Raw genomic sequence first — 18,575 nt, 5'->3', positions numbered from 1 at the left:
CTGTTGTGGAAGAAATTCAGGTGGCAATGCCTCCTCACATACCTTGCGGTCATTTGGACAGGCTTTTCTTGAGGGTTTCCCTTTCCTGACTTGCATTGTGTTTAAACTGCTGTAGGTGTTTTTCACATTTCCAGCCTTTCCTCAGCTACATCTCTTCACTGTTAAGGCTTCTGAGCAGTCAAGGCTGCCTTGGCATGGGGAAGTGGCTTCTTGGCTGTCCCCTAGTCACTACTTGTGCAAAGGGTCTCATGAAACTGAAAAACAGACTGAACTCAGGAAGGTATTGGTATTTCATACATCTTACAGTCAATAGTGTTTGAATTTGGATTGCTTCAAGAGATGCATAATGGTATGATTTTTCTTTTTCTCTCTGCTCTCTTTTACTAAATCTTGTGACTAAGGTCAGCTTTGAATACTTGATGGTAAACATACAGCCACTATTTCCCTGATGCTGAGGTTTTGAATATGTTGCTGTGGTTTCTGTGTTACTTGCACAGAATTTTACTTCCCACTTTTTCTTTGTTTCACTAAACAGTAACCGTTGGCAAGGAAACACATATGGAACTGTAAATTATTTATTAGGAGGAAATTTATCAGGTCCACATTCTGAGAGTACTTACACATGGTTTGTTCAGGCAGAAAAAAATTGCAGGCATTTGGTATTGACTGAAGGCTTCAAATACTCAGGGGAAGGTATTTTCTAGAAATGGATTGATAGTATTATCTGTACTTTCCTAGTATTTATATTTCATTAAGTGAATTACAAACACAAAATTGGTAGTTTCATTTTAAGAATGATAAAATTAAAGGAATCTCTTCATTCTTGGGTGCAATGTGCAATTAAATACATGTTTCTGATGAAGCCAGTGATCTATGCATTATGATTTAAAAAACATGTCATAATAATGTGAAGAAAAAATATGGTGTTGTAAAAATAGATCCCTGTATAGCAGCTTAAATAATACTTTTAAAACAGGGAATAAAGAAGACGAGTAATCCATTAGAAATTATTATCTAACCTAAAAGGGTCCCAAGCCATTTTACTTGTTACTACACTAACTCAGAGACCATTCTTAAGCTTTAGATAATTAAATGAAGGTCATGAAGGAGTGTGGAGACATAAGAAGGAGTTTGTTTTGTTTTTAAGAGCTGTGATGATGAGTAAAAATCTCTGGAAGCAGAGTCATGTTAGAGTACAGCAACAAGGAAACACCAGTGTCTGGAAGCACAAAAAGTACATATTTTGAAGACTTCTGCATATCCACAGGCCAGAGATGGAGTGCAATGAGAGGAAAAAGTGATCCAATCTGTGGTGTATTACTAGGTTTTTTATGGACTTGTATGCAGTACTATTTCCTGCAGACTTTTACTGAAAACAACTAAATGCAGCAGACATAAATGAATCAAATGAGCTTTAAACACTTGTGAGACTGAACATCCTTGTTCACAGTAGGGACGAGAACGGTTCCTGTGCTGGGAATTGCAGCTAAAAGAGATGTCTAGCAGAGTTTGACATAACCGTATGATCAACCCCAAAGTGACAGAAGAGTAGAACAATGCAAGTATAACAGTAACATAATCCTGCTAACTGCTCATTCTCTTGGGCTGGTAAGGGGACACCAATCAGACTAACCACTAAAAACCCACGAGGGTTTTGTATATACAGACTAAATGTATGGAATTGGGATTTACTTTGCTGGAAGTCTCAACAAATGCACATATATTTCATTTGCTTTAAGAGACGTAATTATTTCTCTATCTGCACTACAGAGAGACAGGTTCTTAAGTGGGATAAAGCTGACAATTTCCATGAGTGTGAACTTCGTGGAATTTACATTCCATGGTTCAACAATAACTTACATCTGGTTTAACATAGTTATCAATAAATATGAAACATATACTCCTGAAGCAAGAGGAATGGAAGTCCACTTTTCTGCTCCTCCCAGTTTAGGAAGTTTTTTTGACTTAGTTCCATTTAAGTGCCAAGAACATGAAGTAATGTTGGCTTCTATTAATCTTGTTTTGGGGGGGCATGACAATTTTAATGGGAAAAGCTGATAAACATCAGTCTGTGAGCATGGGAGTGGATTGTAACATAAATACTCTTTTCCTGAATGGTCAAAATGAAAACATGAATGCCCAAGTCTGAGAGTTTCTTAGAGTGAACAATGGCATGTATCGCTATATGTGTGCATGTGTGTGTATATATATATATATATATATATATATATATATAAATATATATAATATCTTTATATATATTCATGCACATCCATATGCATTTTATACATTCCATGGTGTTAAGGGAATGTATTTTCATAAGGAATCACACTGTGCAGTGTTTGTCCTTGTCTTAGCTGCATCCTGAACTAAAATAAAAATCAGTGACCAGCACGAATTTTTAACACTGAAATGATCCCATTCTTCCCCTGATTGACAGGGCAGACTTCATAAGGCTTAAAACCAACTTCCTGCAAGCCAGGCAGGGTGACTTGATAAGAAAGTGGAATTTAAGGCAATTAAGTGCAATCTGAGCCATGAGAATATGTTTGCAGACTGCAATTCAACACCAGCTGTTTCAATGACATTCCAACCATACAATGAAGATTTTACAAACAGCATGTATTTAAGGGTTGAATTTTCTGCTGTTGGTTGATAATACGCTGTCTGAGGTACTGAGTGGATTCAATCTATGAATGAACATGTTGAGATGAATTTAAATTAATGAACAGAAATCAGCTGCTCTTTGATCAGGATGAATACAGATTGTCAGTGAAACACCTGCACAAGCAGAATATCAAAATAGGGAAGAGTGAAGCAGGAAATCTCATATCTGACTTGTGACTTTAAAAATTGTGTAAAAAGGATATATAAAAAGTTTGTATTTCTAACGCAAAAGTACCTAACAACTATATATCTATTTCTGCCAGTTCACAAAGCATATATGTGTTCCTGTTTTCATCTCAACTGTGTCATTTTTCAATGTAACTGTACTAGTTGAGGTGGTAGAGACAAAGACTTACTTAACCTTTTCCAAGAGTTCACTGAACAATGTAATTCAACAGGTATTAGAGGCATTGATGATACACATTTTAAAAAGCCAAGAGTGAATGATGGTGCTGGCGAGTCCTTTTCTTTCCCACTCACTTTGTGTTCTCATGAATTTTCTCTGGTGAAAATTCCTAGGATTTAATTTCTTTCTGGGAGAAAAGACATTAATAAGGTGAAGAAAACCCAGAGAAAATTCCCGTCTTTTATATCTACAATATCTTTTTTATGCCTGTGCTTTATGGCTTTTATGTAGGCATTATGTTGATTGTGGGCAGTAATACAAGTATCTCTGGGAAGCAGAAGCATTTGGGTTTTAAACAAGATGAAAATGAGATGTGTTACCTTGTGCAATGTTGTATTTTCAGGGACCCCTGACGAGGGAAGGAATGATAAATCTGACTCCATGTTCTTAGAAGGCTAATTTATTGTTTTATTATCTATATTATATTAAAGAATACTAAACTCTAAACTATACTAAACTATACTAAAGAATACAGAAAGGTTACAGACAGAAGGCTAAAAAGATACTAATGAAAACTCGTGACTTCTTCCAGAGTCCTGGCACAGCTTGGCACTTATTGGTCATTAAGTAAAAACAATTCACATGAAACCAATGAAACAACCACCTGTTGGTAAACAATGTCCAAACACATTCCAAAGCAACAAAACACAAGAGAAGCAAATCAGATAATTATTGTTTTCATTTATCTCTGAGGCTTCTCAGATTCCCAGGAGAAAATCCTGGGCAAAGAGATTTTTCAGAAAATATGACAGTGACAGTGTAGAGAAACAAAGAAAATGCTGAGGTTGTGGGAGTATTTAGTGTTGCTGTCCTCAGCCTTTGTTTTGTGAGAACAAGAACAGAGAATTGAAGTGAACAAAATATTTGGACCTGATCCTGCACTTTTCTGGAATATTTCTGGAATATTTGGCACTATTCCAAACAGTCCCAAGGGAAGTTTTGTTTGTGTTGGGCAAGCCAGATTTTGGCCTGTTGTTTCCAGTTAGGAACCAGACTTGTGTTTGTTATCTCATGATAGACATCTTGTGATAGACATCTCATGGGCTTAACAGCTCAGATTCCTCAGACCCATGTCCCTGAATCTGGAGGAGTGAGTGACTGCCTTGCTTTGCCCCTTGTTCAGGCATAGCTACATTCCAGATGATTTAAAAAATCACTTTCTTCCAGTAATGCTCTAGCTTCCTGCAACACTCCTGCCTCCCTCCTCCTGTTGAATTTGAAGGTCGTGGCTTTTGGCTTGCATGAGTGTGATAAGAAGGGTGGTACTTTCTGCTTGCTTTCCTTTTGTATTAGTGACTCTACAAGATGAAGAGCAGTCAATGGACAGCAGGCTTCCCAGTATGAGATTGTCTTTGCAGGCATACGCAATTCATCCAGGATAAAATTACCAGCTGATGATTGTACAGTTGGTGGCCTCTGTGAATGGACCCAAAGCATCCTTGTTCCTAATCAGGAGGCCTTAACCTGGGGCCCCTTCTTCTCTGAGGGATCTTTAGAGAGAAAAGTAAAACCCACATTGAGTTTTCCCTATGGCAGAAACAAATACAGCTAAGTCTTTCCTAATAAAGGATTTTTTGTTACTTTAAGAAATCATTAATATTACAAATGCCTTATGCAATTCTGTTTACAGATTGCTGATTTTGGACTCTCCAACCTTTATCATAAAGACAAGTTTCTGCAGACCTTTTGTGGAAGCCCACTGTATGCTTCCCCTGAAATAGTTAATGGACGGCCTTACAGAGGCCCAGAGGTAAGAAGGGTCAGTTTTTCTGTGGTGGTATGGGGATGTCTTTGATGATAATGTTCTTGAGAGGGAGTCTTAATGCAAATGTTACTGTACATGTGAGTTCACTTGGGTCTGTCCTGTATTTGAAGTTCTTAAGCTGCTTCACTTTTGTTTACATTGCCTGTGGGTGGTTAGTGAGATGTTAGATACCATTTTGCCCAGCAGTAGTTGCAGCTGGACATGATGCTGCTCTTGTGGTGCTAATGGCATTGAGAAGGGCAGGGATCAACTTTCCTGGGCTTCACACGTATTGTGTCTGTATTTCAGGTTGACAGCTGGGCCCTTGGTGTATTGCTTTACACTCTGGTTTATGGAACGATGCCCTTTGATGGCTTTGATCACAAAAATCTCATCAGGCAGATCAGCAGTGGAGAATATCGTGAGCCAACACAGACCTCAGGTATGAAAAAGGAGGGAGAGCCACGTACTGAGCTGACAGCAGTTCAGAATGGAACATTTTGTTTGGCCCCTTCCAACATGTTACAGTGTCATTTTAGAATGATGTACGCCCAAAGAAAAAAATCTCATTCTCCTACTGAGTTCATCTGCTATAAATTCCCATCTGGGTGCAGCACTTTCCAAAAGCCCTTTTGAAATTTAAGTTTTGTAGCAGATAGATTTTGTTGCCTTGGGGAGCTGTAATGGGCTCTTTTAAGTAAATCTGTGACAGTGGAAGGTCTGTTAGCTATTGCAAGTGGAATTGTTCAGACAAGCTGTAAACTTGTCCAACATACTGGTCAGTCCTCTCACTACACTTGGGCTACCACAAGCAGCGAGAAGGTGAATGGTCAGAGCAACACAGTCTCTTATTAAAGAAGGCAGTCCAAAATCTGAATTAATGCCCCTGTGTTCACATTGGCGTCGAGGATAGCTCATTAAGCAATCATGTGACAGAAGAGTAGCAACTAAGTCTGGCTCATGGATTATAATGACTCCTTCCAGCCTTAAATATCTATCCAAATATTATATTTAAATGAATATTTATCTTGTTTTGGTTGTTTGCCATTCCTTTCAATTTTCTGTCTTCTCTCTCTCTATATGGAAATAAAGCTTTACAATACACAGAAGACTACATTGTTCATGGAAAAAGTAAATACAGAAGCAATAATGTGTAGATAATTTAAAATACCCCAATTTTGTTTTATTTTCCTCTAAGTTTTGTCATTAGAATCAATAGGTTGGTGACTTCCTTCAGTAATATGGAACTATTACCTATCTAATACAGTATAAACATTAATTTATTGGATAGCCCAGAGTACATTTTCCAGAGTGAATCATATTCTTCTGATAAAATAGTGCTCAGAGGCATTTTCCATCATTGACTGACAGTCAAAGCCTTGTTCCTTTTCACTTTCTCTGTAGTATGGAGCATTATTTTTGCTCATTTGATTGTCTTCACACTTTCAATTTAAACTGACAAACCTAAGAATGCCCATGTTCTAAAAATGTTACATGCCATTCTTCACCCATAGATGCTCGTGGTCTTATCAGGTGGATGCTGATGGTGAACCCTGAACGCCGAGCAACCATTGAAGATATTGCCAACCACTGGTGGGTTAACTGGGGCTACAAGAGCAGTGTCTGTGACTGTGATGCCATGAGGGACTCCGAGTCCCCACTGCTGGCAAGGTTCATTGATTGGCATCACCGTTCTACTGGCCTCCAACCAGAGACTGATACCAAAATCAAGTGCCTTTCTAAGCCCAAAGGTCCTGAAGTCACACTAGAGAGACAAAGGTCTCTGAAAAAATCAAAAAAGGAAAATGACATTTCACAGTCCATCCAGGAAGGAGGAGCTGAAAATGCAGCCAAACCAACCTCCAAGAGACCTAAAGGCATCCTGAAGAAAAGGAGCAACAGTGAACATCGCTCTCACAGTGCAGGTTTCATTGAAGGAGTTGTCAGCCCAGTGTTACCCTCTGCTTTTAAGATGGAGCAAGAGTTGTGTAGGACTGGTGTGGCCATTAAAAGTGTTGTTGAGGGAGAAGTAGCTGGCAAATATGGCACTAAGCAGTCTTCACTAATGCCAAAAAAAGGAATCTTAAAGAAAACTCAGCAGAGGGAGTCTGGCTATTACTCCTCTCCAGAAAGAAGTGAATCTTCTGAACTCTTGGACAATAATGATGAGACAGTAAACAGTGACACTTCTCCAGGGGTCACAGAGCCATCCAGAAATGGGTCTTACAGCCATTCCTGCAGGCGTAAGGGCATCTTGAAACATAACAGCAAGTATTCTACCAACAGCATTGAACCTGCTTTGATTAGCTCTGACACACCAACGCTGGAGGCCATGGAAGAAATGGTCTTGCCTGGGGACACATTACCTCGAAGTTACAGTCGCCCTTCCAGCGTAATTAGTGATGACAGTATTTTGTCCAGTGACTCATTTGATTTGCTGGATTTGCAAGAGAACAGGCCAAACAGGCAGAGAATACGGAGTTGTGTCTCTGCTGAAAATTTCCTCCAGATCCAAAACTTTGAAGGACTTCAGAACCGCCCACGGCCACAGTATCTAAAGCGTTACCGCAACCGTCTGGGGGACAGCAGTTTTTCTCTTCTCACAGACATGGATGATGTGACTCAGGTCTACAAGAAAGCCCTAGAGATCTGCAACAAGCTCAACTAGCAGAGGGAAGATGGAAAAGGGAGGGAAGGGAGTTATTTGTGTACCTTTATGATGGAGTAAGCCAGGTCACTGATTTGCTGACAATGGTAGGTTTTGATTCAAAGGAGCTGACTGTACCTACTTAGCTGAACTCCAAGTAAAGTTACCCCAAAGCCATCTCACACTTCTCTAATTTTATGTCCTCAAAATATTACCTACCTGACCAGAGAAAAACCTTTGGTCTTTGTATCTGTGATGAAAGCACATCAGGAGCTAGCAGACAAAAGCATCAAGACTTGATGGCTCAAAGTCAAAGCTAGACAGAGTTAAAACTGGAAGTGAGAGACACATGTTTTGAGAGGTTTGTAATTAATATTAGATAAGTTTATTGAAGAGATGAGCTGAATTCTTTAAGTCAGATTTGGATGCCTTTTAGAACAAGAGGCTTTATTTCCCTCTGAGGTTATTTGTCTGGGTACTGTGCTCAGTGGGAATCTTTGGCTTGCATTATGCAGGACATCAGGCGAAGTGGTCATCATGGTCCCTTCCAGCAGAGTGACTTGAGAGGTTCTGAACATGTTCTAAGATAATTTGAGAGACTTGCCCAAGAAAAACCTCATTAGGTGGTTGTGGACAAGCAATGGAGCAGGCATTCATATCTAGACCTTCCACAGTGACCAGACCCATTGCTCTTCAGTGGGTAGAAAGTTCTAAAATTGTTTCCAACTAGCAGCAAAAACAGAGCCACAGAAATGATAATGGCAACTGGAAGGAATGGATGTTATCAGCAGCTAAATGACCTTTTAAGGCATTTCAATCCATATGTTCAATCTGTGACTCTTTCGAAATGGCCAGCTAGATGAATGCCCAGAAAAAGATGGATCTGACAAAGGGTGCCAAGGGTTAACTGACCCTCCAGTCTAGAGTTCAGTCACTATCAGCAAATTGTGCCACCTTGCTGCTACCTTGTAGAATTTGGGGGTGACGGTAGTTTGCAACCAGAATGTTAGGTAACAAAAAGGTTGTAGAATGTAGGAAATGGATAGAGGTCAGAAAGTTAATGGGAAGATGCCTTTCTACAAATGAAAATGTGTTTAGGTTGGTGTTAACAGAGCAGAAAGAATTGAATGATGAAATTATAATGGTAGATTTAATAACAGAGTTAGCATAAAGTTGTGGGGCTGCCTCTATCTAGTGTAGCTGATACTGAGTGTGCAATGATACTAGTTTGAAAAAAAAAAAGGATATGCATTTGTGTTCTCAGACATATCCAGCCATCCAGACCTTAGGCTTCAACTCCCATAAAGGTACCATATGGGTCTACTGGATTACCTGAATGTAAGCCTATGTCAGAAAGGCACTGTGTGTTCGACAGGCCTGGGCAAACTGGAATCTTCAGGCCCATTTCAGTCTCATTTCCATAAGCACATAGCCCCTGGCTTTCTTGGAGGTGCATTCGTGTGATTAAATCACAGGTTTCAGCTGATGATGTCAAATGATCCACAGCTGCAAAACTTGTATCCACACTCATACCCAGAGCAGGGGGGCATGGGACAAGTTCTGATCTCACTCCTGCCCTGTAAATGGAACTGTAAGTAGAGTTTGACCCACTGTGTCCCAAATTGTAGAGATGGTGCAGAAACTGAATAGAGTTCCTCTGGGGATTCCTTGGGAATTGGGGATAAGTCCATATATCGATGGCATCTGGGACCAGGAGCAATTTCATTTGCAGATTCCTCTTATTCAGTGTGTCATGGTACTTAAGTCTACTTAAGTCCTCCTAAAAATCAAGTGGGTTACCTAGCATAAAGATGAACCAGCTTGAGTTTCCTAAATCACTTAATCTGTGGAGAACCTTTACCTTTTACTTATCCACTTACACTGGACCAAATTTGACTCTGAAATAAACGGCGTCAATACCAATCTCAAACGGCGTCTCAATCTCTGAGAGATGTACTCTCAGGTGGTTAAGTGAAATCTGGCCCACTGTCATTTGCTCAGGAAGGGCAACTGCAGGTCACAGATGTGTACCTCTCTGTATGATATTCAGACATCTCATCTTCTCTCACAAGCCCTGCATGTGCTCTTTTACCCATCCCAAACCAGCACCATTTTGCAGTGTGTTGATTTAACAGGTTTGCTGTGGTGCATTTTAAAACGACTCAACATAGCCTCCATGGCCTTTCTGAAAAAAAGGTGGATGTGCCTTGCAGCCACGGCTTTTAACTCATGCCCTGGGATGTAAGAGCTGCATCCTCAGCTGGTGTGAGTCAGTGCTCTCCCGTGCAGTGCTGTCCAGTGCATCACGCCTTCCATGCACATCTAGCACTAAACTTTGAGTGGAGTTACAGAGATTTCAGGATGAAAGGAAGGGAGCTCAGCTGGCTGTGGTAGGGAAGTGAGGAGCACCCTGAAGGCTCCTATCTCCGAGGCTTTTGCCCAGGCCTGCTTCCTTGTGTACAAATGTGAACGAGTGAGTGACTGCTTGCTGCCAAACTGGAAATGTTATGTAGGGATTTACTGGCATGTTACTGGCATGTTACATGTTTACTGGCATGTTATCATTCCTAGAAGAGAAGAAAAAAACTTGACTGCACATTGTTACTATTAGTGTTGTGATTCTTATTTAATTTTTTTTTGTAATACAAAGTCAACTTTTTTATTTGAATTTGTCTTTTTTTATTTATTGGTCTGAAAGACATTTCAAAGTTATAATAATATATTTGGTGTAATTTAATTGGTGCAACATTATTTTACAGCTCCAGCCAAAATTGTTTGGTGTTATTTTTTGGGGTTTTTTTTGGTTTTTTCTCCCAATCCTTGGTTGGTTTGAGCTCTTCGAGGCACACAGGGAAAAACGCTGGATAATCACCCGAAGTGTTTGTATTTTTAATCTGATACTGGTTTTTATTAAATAAAATGAAATTACTGTAACTGTGAACTGTCTCTCTGTCTCCCTTTTATTTTTCACTGTACATCATGAGACAATGCCAAATGGTAATGAACTTGTCATGCAGAAATACAGCAGCATCTCAGCACTTTGTACCAAGTTGTTTATGCAAACCTCCTTGGCTCATTTGTGCATTTGAATATAATGTGGGTGGCCACAGAGACTCCCTTTCTCTGAAGTATTTGGCACTGCAAAGCACACAGAGCTTTCAGCTCTAGAAAAGTTTGGTGGAGAACAGTCGGCCGGGTGTTTTCTGTTGAAAATAAATGAGGTTTGTGGGCCAGGTGGGCTGTAGGTGAGACAGAACTGGCTGAGCAGACAGAGCACAATTCATTTGTAGCTCAGAGACAGATGGTCATGGTCCTTTCTCCTCCCCATCTGGGAAGGAACAGTTTATTGACAATGTTTTTGTTGGTAAAATTTAGGGGGTTTGAGCAGTAATTTGATCAAAAAAGACTGATGGCCATTCACTGCTGTCGAGTGTGTGTTGAATTTGGTCAGATGGCTTGGAACAGACGGAATAATCAGCTAGTGAGAGGGTAAAAAGGGGAGTCAGTTTTCTTTTTTTGGAATCTCTGCGATCACTAGAAGGCTTTAGATTGTTTTTCTTGGAAAACAAATGGACATCATAAGGGAAGCTGGATGTTAGGTATGCTGTGTGTGCTGGGGACTTGTTAAAATAAAGGAAATGGTTGGCAATGTCTTTGTATTGGCTCTGAGCAAGACACCATTAAGCACCCTTGATGCAGCCAGCCAAGATACCTGTGGTGTATATTCTGCTTTTTTTTAATTATAGGCAGTTTGGATTAGGATCCAAGGTATGGATATTATGAAAAAAGAAAAAGGCTTTAATTGTTCTAATTCATTTTATCTCTCTTGAGCTTTTTAAAACAAGAAGCCGTGGCTGTAGCTGCTAGATTATAACCACTTAAAACCCAGTGGGAATAAAGGGAAGAAGCCAATAATACAGAAGGGTAGGCAGACGTTAATACATTACAAAAGGAATGATTATCTGCTGTGTCCTAATTGAGTCAGGAATTATGAGGTGTATAGTCAAAGTCAGCATGCCTGTTCTTGCACCTGAGGTGAATAAGGTCTAATTGTGCTGGTGGTGGAAAATATACTGCAAGTCTCTTCTGTAACAGCAATTATGAAACAACTTCTTTTTTCTTTTTAACACACTAGTTAAAAAGTGAAGCTGAGGGCAAACTATTTGTTTAATTTTAAAAATAATTACTTTTAGAAAGTTCTGGATGGCTGGGCATGATGCATATTTGTGGCAAGCTCTGAGGTGTAATTATGTACATGTTTGTACAGCTCTGATTGCACAGCTCTAGGGTGGGGTGGGAGCTCAGAGTTTTAATTTTCCTATTTATTACAGAAGATAAGTGCAGAGCAATATGCCTTAGCTGAAGTTACATAGTAAATCTGTAGACAGACCTAGTCTTCCTTTATGTTTACTGCATAGGCATTCCAGTGGTTCTCAGAAATTGTTGGGTTTTATGGTTTGGGCAAGGCAGGAGCAAGGAAACAAGAGAGGAGCATTTTTAGTTACTCAGACAAATGAATCTGCAGATGAATTTGTTATTGACTCCATAAGCATGTACAGTAAAATTTTGCAACAGCAGAGCCTCAGTTATAGCTACAGGGTAGGTTGTAACCAGCCTAATGAAGGGAGATATCTGATACTCATGTAAATTTGGTATATATAAGAAGCTTATCAGTTTGATTCGACATTTATCTCTGTGATTCACAGCTCATTTTAATGAGCTGCTTCTGGAGACGAATCTGCAGGAATGCTTTTGTGGAAACAGAGTTATAGAAACTCCGATTTTTGCTAGCATCAGCCCAAGGTCTCTGGTACCTGTTCGAGGGTTACTCATTTCAGGGTTTCAACTGAAAGTTTTACCACAACAGAGAACAAGCTGGGTTTCCACTGCCATTTTTGGTATTTAGAATTCAACTGGAGCCTTTTTTTATTGTCTGGTGGAACTGTTTTTTCCTCCCTTTCAAATCAAGACATCTTTCTCATAAAAGATTGAGTAATTTGGCTGGAGAAGCAACTTTTTTGGATAGATGATCTGAGCATTTTTGTTTCTGGCTATCTCTATTCCTTACTCTCCGCCCTATATTTCCTGGAATTTTATCAGTGCAGAAAACCCTTTGATTTGTGTGTCATCTGGCCATACAGAGCCTTGAATTTTTAAGGAAACGATATTTATTTGTACTAATGCTTAATTGTTCCTTGGAAAAGCATTTTACAAAACAATTCTATGAATCTCCAGAAGACTCCTCATATCAGCTCAAGTTCACACTGAGTTTTGCACCAGGTCCAGGGCCACAAAGGAGTTAGGTAGGTGACTGCTATCAAAATAAGGAAATCAGCTGTGGGTGCTGGCTATAGGTGCACTTCTGGGTCAGGATATCACCCGACTTCTTCATTCAGCAAAGCATCTTGACTGCTAGTGTGAACTCAGGTGTTTTTTGGCAGGGAGCACCTCTGAAAATCAATACCCAATCTGTCACACAATAAGCACCCTGCACTGAAGCCTTTACTGTCAGAGACCATGTGGGAATGTTGGCATCGACCCGCCTTGACATTTTCTTTTTTGCCTTTTCCCCTTTCACTTTATCCTATTTACTTAACACAAATAAAGTGTGTCTCTCTCTCACATAGTCCAAATCCTGCTTGCTGTCCTGTTTAGCCTTGCTCCACAGGCTGCATAAATCTCCTGTCAGGACAGTGGGTTGAACTTTATTCCCAAGGTCTTTCTGCAGCTCTAACCCTGGCTGTGGCATCATTTGGTCTCAGAGGCCATTGAGATCCATCTCTGCAGTGGTAGCTCCAGCACTGGTCCTTTGCAGCAGGCAGCTTTTCTTCCAGGATGCAGAAACGGTGGATGGAACACTGAGCTAAGAGCAGGGAGCTCTCTGAAACAGGCACCAAGCTGCAGGACAATTACAAAGCTGGGCTACCAGGACAAATGGGATAGACTGACCCAATATAAATCCCTGGAAGTTAGTGGTGAGATTATACCCTTCCCAGCAGGAATCCACTAAGAAAACTGTTCTCCTTTCATAGGCTGGGGAGATGCTAATGCATTTAGAAATATGAGAAAAAAATAACTGTAGAAGGACTGTCTGAAAAGCTGTGGAGGAGGGAGAATATTTCTTGTGGCTCTGCAGTACATATAGTTTATTAAGAAACCCTTCCAAATTTCAGCCTCAGAGATAACAGGACAAGACATACTTTAAATAGAACCTAAGGGAAAACAAATTCATAACAGATGTTAGGAAATATGTAAATATATATTTTTATTTACATATAAAGCCCTAGCCCTCGCTTGCCAGGCAAGAATGCTAGGACCAGAGTGTGTGTCATCATCCCAGCTGCCCTGGGAATTGTAAAAAATATTTCTTTAAATGTTCCTTCAAACTCTGTTGTTCTCTTTAGCTGCACGTCCCATAGCTTGATGATTTAATCAGAAGATTTCTTGAGACAAGGGATCTGCTGCCTGAGAAGAGATCTTTGCTAAATTCCCATGCAACTGTGTGCCACAAGGAATGTTCAGTTAGCTCCAGCCCTTAGAAACCCCAAGGCAGTTAAGACCCTTGCATTCACAGGACAAAATTGTGTCAGGGTGGAAAGAGGCAATGGGTAACAGTCAAGTATCCCCAGATGGTGCAAACTGATGGTGACCCAACATGGACAAGCATCCAGCCTTAAAAACCAAATTCCAAGCATTGTGAAACTGTGACTGGATTGAGTGGGAATGGCTTCCAGCCACACGTGCTCATGATTTGATCTCTCCATATGAGGACTTGTACTTTGTACTTTCAAAAGAAGCGTTAGAAATACCTGTTTCTGAGAAACCAATTTCAGCTGCCTACACCTGAATTTTTGAAACTGATGGCCACCATCAACTCTCTGTGACTTCAGGCTGAGCGGTGGTCCCATGTGCTGGACACATGGGACCTCAGGCTGGACATTTCAAAACAGAGCTACTCAGAAATCTTGAGTCTTTCCTTAACTCTTTGGAGTCTTTCAAAATATTGACACCCCAGGGCATTGTAAAATTTTGGGGAAATTGTACAATTCTTCAGCTGAATAGGAATTTTATCATTTAGTGTGATTTTTTTTTAGGAAATCAAAATGTTTTTAATTTCTCATGAGTGTATGACTGCAAGTACTGCATAGAAGACAGGAAGCTTCAGCCCCTTGGAAAAACAAGACACTTGCAAAGCTTTCAATATCCCAGAACTTGAGTGTTACAGTTCAATAAATCTGTCCTTTCCTAAGGGAAATGATGCTTTAGTCAAATTTCTAGTGTCGTCTTATCCCAGGGTATCCCACCAGACTAGTCTGAATGGGGATGGAAATTGTCCTATTTTGACATTAATAGAGAAGCCCAGATGAGTAGCACGTGAACAACATTACGTGGCATATGAAGAAGTAACTGCAGTTGGTTTTTACTAGAGCCAGAATGTTGCTTTCTGAAAAGTTCAAAATTATTATCCTGATCTAGCAATGACTTAGGTAACTCTGGAACAAACAAAACTATTGACGATTACAGAAAACATGGCAGAGTAAGGGCAACATTTTTTCTTGGTGAGAGAAGAGAGGAACAACCTTCTCTTGCACTGGATACGAGTGAATAAATTAATTTCCTCCTAGTGTTCCAAGCTGAAATTGGGGCAGATTTACTGGACCCTCCCTTATTTCTTTTCCCAGGGCAAGGACAAGTAGTTAGGTTTGCTCGCAATAGATGCAGATTTGTCCCTTGTCACCATTTGCCGTGGGATCACAGTTGCAGTGAGAATGGGATCCTGCTGGCTGACATGCTGAGGGAGAGCCCTTAGAGCCCCACCCAGGAACCCTGGGACAAAGGCAACTTTAGCGTGAGAGAGGGATCAGAGCCCTTAATGCACTTTAATGGGGCTGGCAGGGACAGTTTTGTTGAAGTTCTGCCATGCAAACAAAGGAAGATTTGCATATTTTCCCCTCTGACATCAACATGCTCCCAAACACCTGCAAAAGCACCCTAGCCACAAAGGGCGTCTCTAAAAATATTTCAGAAAACACACGTGCAGACCTGATTGCTTCAAACAGCAGAAAAGCTTTATTTGTCAACACACTCACTAAACCTTAATTAAAGCTGTACTGTTCCACCACAAAGTTATCTGGCTTTTCTTCTGCCAAAGCTGGTACTACTGAGACAGGAATTCCTGCATTAGTTTATCTGCCTTCTCCCTTCAAACCTTTCCTTCTCGAGAAGCCTCGGTCAAAAGCTGATGTCCTCCAATTATAGAAGCTAAGCTCAAGTCAGTTTGAGGAATGGAACAAAAGTGACATCAGTTTTGACCAGTCAAAACTTGTCCACACTGCCTGCATGAACATTCCATGTCTAGTGCCAAATTCCCAGAAATACTGCGAGGCCATACTGACAAACTGCCCACTAAATGAAAGTGTGTTGGGAGCATCAGAAGGCCGTAGAATAATTTAGCCCCCTGCCCTGGTATATACAGTCCTTAACACACACAAACACTTGGTTGACTGGTTTTTGAGAGGACAGTAGAAAGCCTGCAAAGCTCAAAGGAGAGATTTGGGTTTTCACCACTAAACCATCCATACTCTCCTTCACATGCATGTGAATACAAAGCCTTTGTTCAGATCAAGCCACGAAGAAACAAACTGTTGTTGAAAGGTCATTTCAGCTTGTTTCAAGAGGTGAGGAAGAACTAGAAAAAATAAAAAAAGTGATCTTCTTACCAGTGATTACAAAATTGTCTTTCATGAGAACAGGCAAGGTTTTGTTAGAAATATCTCTTTTTGTGTTGAACTAATTCATTGCAGCTTCAGGCTAGAGGTTTTGTAACAGCTTTAGCCATCATGGTTCCTGAGTGTCCCACTTGAGGCATCCTGGGGAGGTTTGATTTTTAGAGAATGAGTGGTTCCTATGAGGACACAGCAAGTGTAGGCACTCTTCTGCCTTGCAGGTCTTGGTGATTGCTTCTTTGAGTGGTGCCTGTCAGCATTCAGGAAACTATGAATTCAGCTAGGTGTTAGCAGAGGAAATATCCATTTATCTGTTCTCTATTGATATCTGGAGGCTTTACTTGGATTTCATACTCCATCATAACGTGACTCTACCACCGTGTTGGTAAGCAACCGTGTTAAGTCTGTCTTCCCACAAAGTACTACCACTTTTATTAGGAAGAGTTTTGCTGCAGCTAATGAATTCATTTTAAAAGGAGGGTAGGGAGAGGGCCCATGTTACATTTCAAATGTAACTTTGCCAGGATTTCCTTTAGTTTAGCCTTTAGTTTAGAAAATTTTATTAAAATTTTCCCCCTTTTCTCTCTCCTATAAACCTGATTCACTAAATTACTCCTATAAATAAAAGTTTTGCATGTTTAAAGGTAGGTCTGCCTGTTCCTTGCTGACTCAGGGCCATGGCTTTCTATCTGACAGTGAAATGCTACCCAGGAAAATCCCCAAAGGTCACTTTTCAGTATTATTTTTTAATATGAACTCAAAAAGGTTGGCAAAAATGCTTCAGTAGTTTTTCCTGAAAAATGCTTCAGTAGGTTTTCCTGAAAAAACTGAGCAATATTATATATCTGTCTTTCTGCAAATATGAAGCTTTGGTACAAACCACAGCTTACCTGGCTGTGTCCTGTTTTCTTCTTCTATTTTGAGTATTTATTTCTGCAGATAAATGGCTTGCAGTACTCTGTCATACAAATGGTCATTAACAAATCAAAGCTGAAATTTTCAAAAACAGTCAGCATAAGCCTAGCTCTACTCTTTTTCAAGTTACTGGCAAAACCCCTAGAGAGGTTATTTTTCTTTTTCTACAGATAGCCCCTCATAAGCCTGTCCTATACCCAGAAGAGTATTTCCCCATTTTTGGTAGAATCATTATAGGAGTTATTGCATAAGGAATGAACATTTTTGATCTTCTTTTATATAATTATGGATTCAGAAGGAATTAAATCAGCAAGTTTAGTAATGGAGACAAAAACTGAAGAGGCTGTTTCAGTACATCCAGGGTCACTGTTATATTTGATTTTGTAGCCCATAAAATCTTCCCTGCTGTAGTGGATGCCTAAAATGACTGGCTTTATGTGCTGATTTTTCTTTCCCAAATGGCATAGGTAGCTCCTTAGGCTGTGGTTTAAACTTCTTTAAAAACCCAAGAAAATAATAAAGCTGACCTTTAACCCGCTTGATTTCTTTTTAAGTACCAGAACAAAGTGAACAGTCTTTGAAGGAAAGAAGATGCAAAGTCAAAGCTCAAAGCAAATAGATATTGTAAGGAGTCTTTCCCCACCTCTTTTTGTACTGTGTTTCCCTGACACCCCTTGGGCTATGTAGCACTTCTAGCACCAGCACAGGCTGGGCACATCTGCAGCAGCCTCCCTGCAAACTCACACCTTGCTCCAAAAGTGTCATCACACCCAGGAAACTCCAGGATCCCTGTTGTGTTGTCCCTTGCAAATATCCTCTGCACCACACACACCATGAGCTGCATTACTTCAGGGATCCCCTGAAGGGTGTTTTTGTGCCCACTTTCATCCCTGTTTTGGTTTTTTCCCCTTGAAGCATAGCCTGCTGCTGCTCATTGCTACTCAAAGGCCAGGGTGCCTGGACCATGTGTTTCCCTCCAGTTTGTTCAAGCTAATTTGATTTGTGGATTTGCAGAGACAACATCAGAGACTGATTCTTAACTGGTCATCCCAACCCAAAGTTCCTTCCCCTTAGATAAGGCTAATTCACACCTCCTGCTGGCACAGACAATTTGCTTTAAAAGTAGATAACCAAGCTCAGGAAGGAAGGAGTGGCTGCGGGGACTGGAGCAGTTGGTTTCTGTGCTGGGAATCCATGTCAGGCTGAACAAAATCTCTCCTGCTTGCTGACAAAGAAGGGAGAGTCACTTCGTGTGCCTCAGACCTTCACTAACCTGCAGAGTTTGCAGGCTCTGCCTTGCCTGCTGCATCCAGGTGGACTTCACTCAGTTGAGCGTCTGCTCCTGGCTGCTCATCCGGCTTTCTTCCAATAAGTAAAAACAAGTAATGTTTTTTTTTATTTTAAAAAATATGAACTAAAAAATCAAGCTGCAGGCTGCATCTCTCATACTGTTTGATTGCTGCTGTCTGT

General features: G+C 40.4%; 1 protein-coding gene across 1 annotated transcript in view; it reads left to right on the top strand.

Annotated features, from left to right (window-relative positions):
• Positions 1-10,405, top strand: part of NUAK1 (NUAK family kinase 1) — a 47,110-nt gene extending 36,705 nt beyond the window's left edge. The window contains exons 5-7 of the mRNA XM_063154352.1: positions 4,704-4,823; positions 5,127-5,259; positions 6,332-10,405. Of these exons, the coding sequence (XP_063010422.1) occupies positions 4,704-4,823; positions 5,127-5,259; positions 6,332-7,485 (1,407 nt within the window). The 3' untranslated portion in view covers positions 7,486-10,405. The remainder of the gene's footprint in view (positions 1-4,703; positions 4,824-5,126; positions 5,260-6,331) is intronic.
• The last annotated feature ends 8,170 nt before the right edge of the window (positions 10,406-18,575 follow it).

Source organism: Melospiza melodia, chromosome 4, assembly GCF_035770615.1.
Source record: "Melospiza melodia melodia isolate bMelMel2 chromosome 4, bMelMel2.pri, whole genome shotgun sequence".
In the NCBI taxonomy this organism is placed as follows: Eukaryota; Metazoa; Chordata; class Aves; order Passeriformes; family Passerellidae; genus Melospiza; species Melospiza melodia.
The sequence above is the reverse complement of the archived record's forward strand: the minus strand, read 5'-3'. Positions and strand labels throughout refer to the sequence as shown.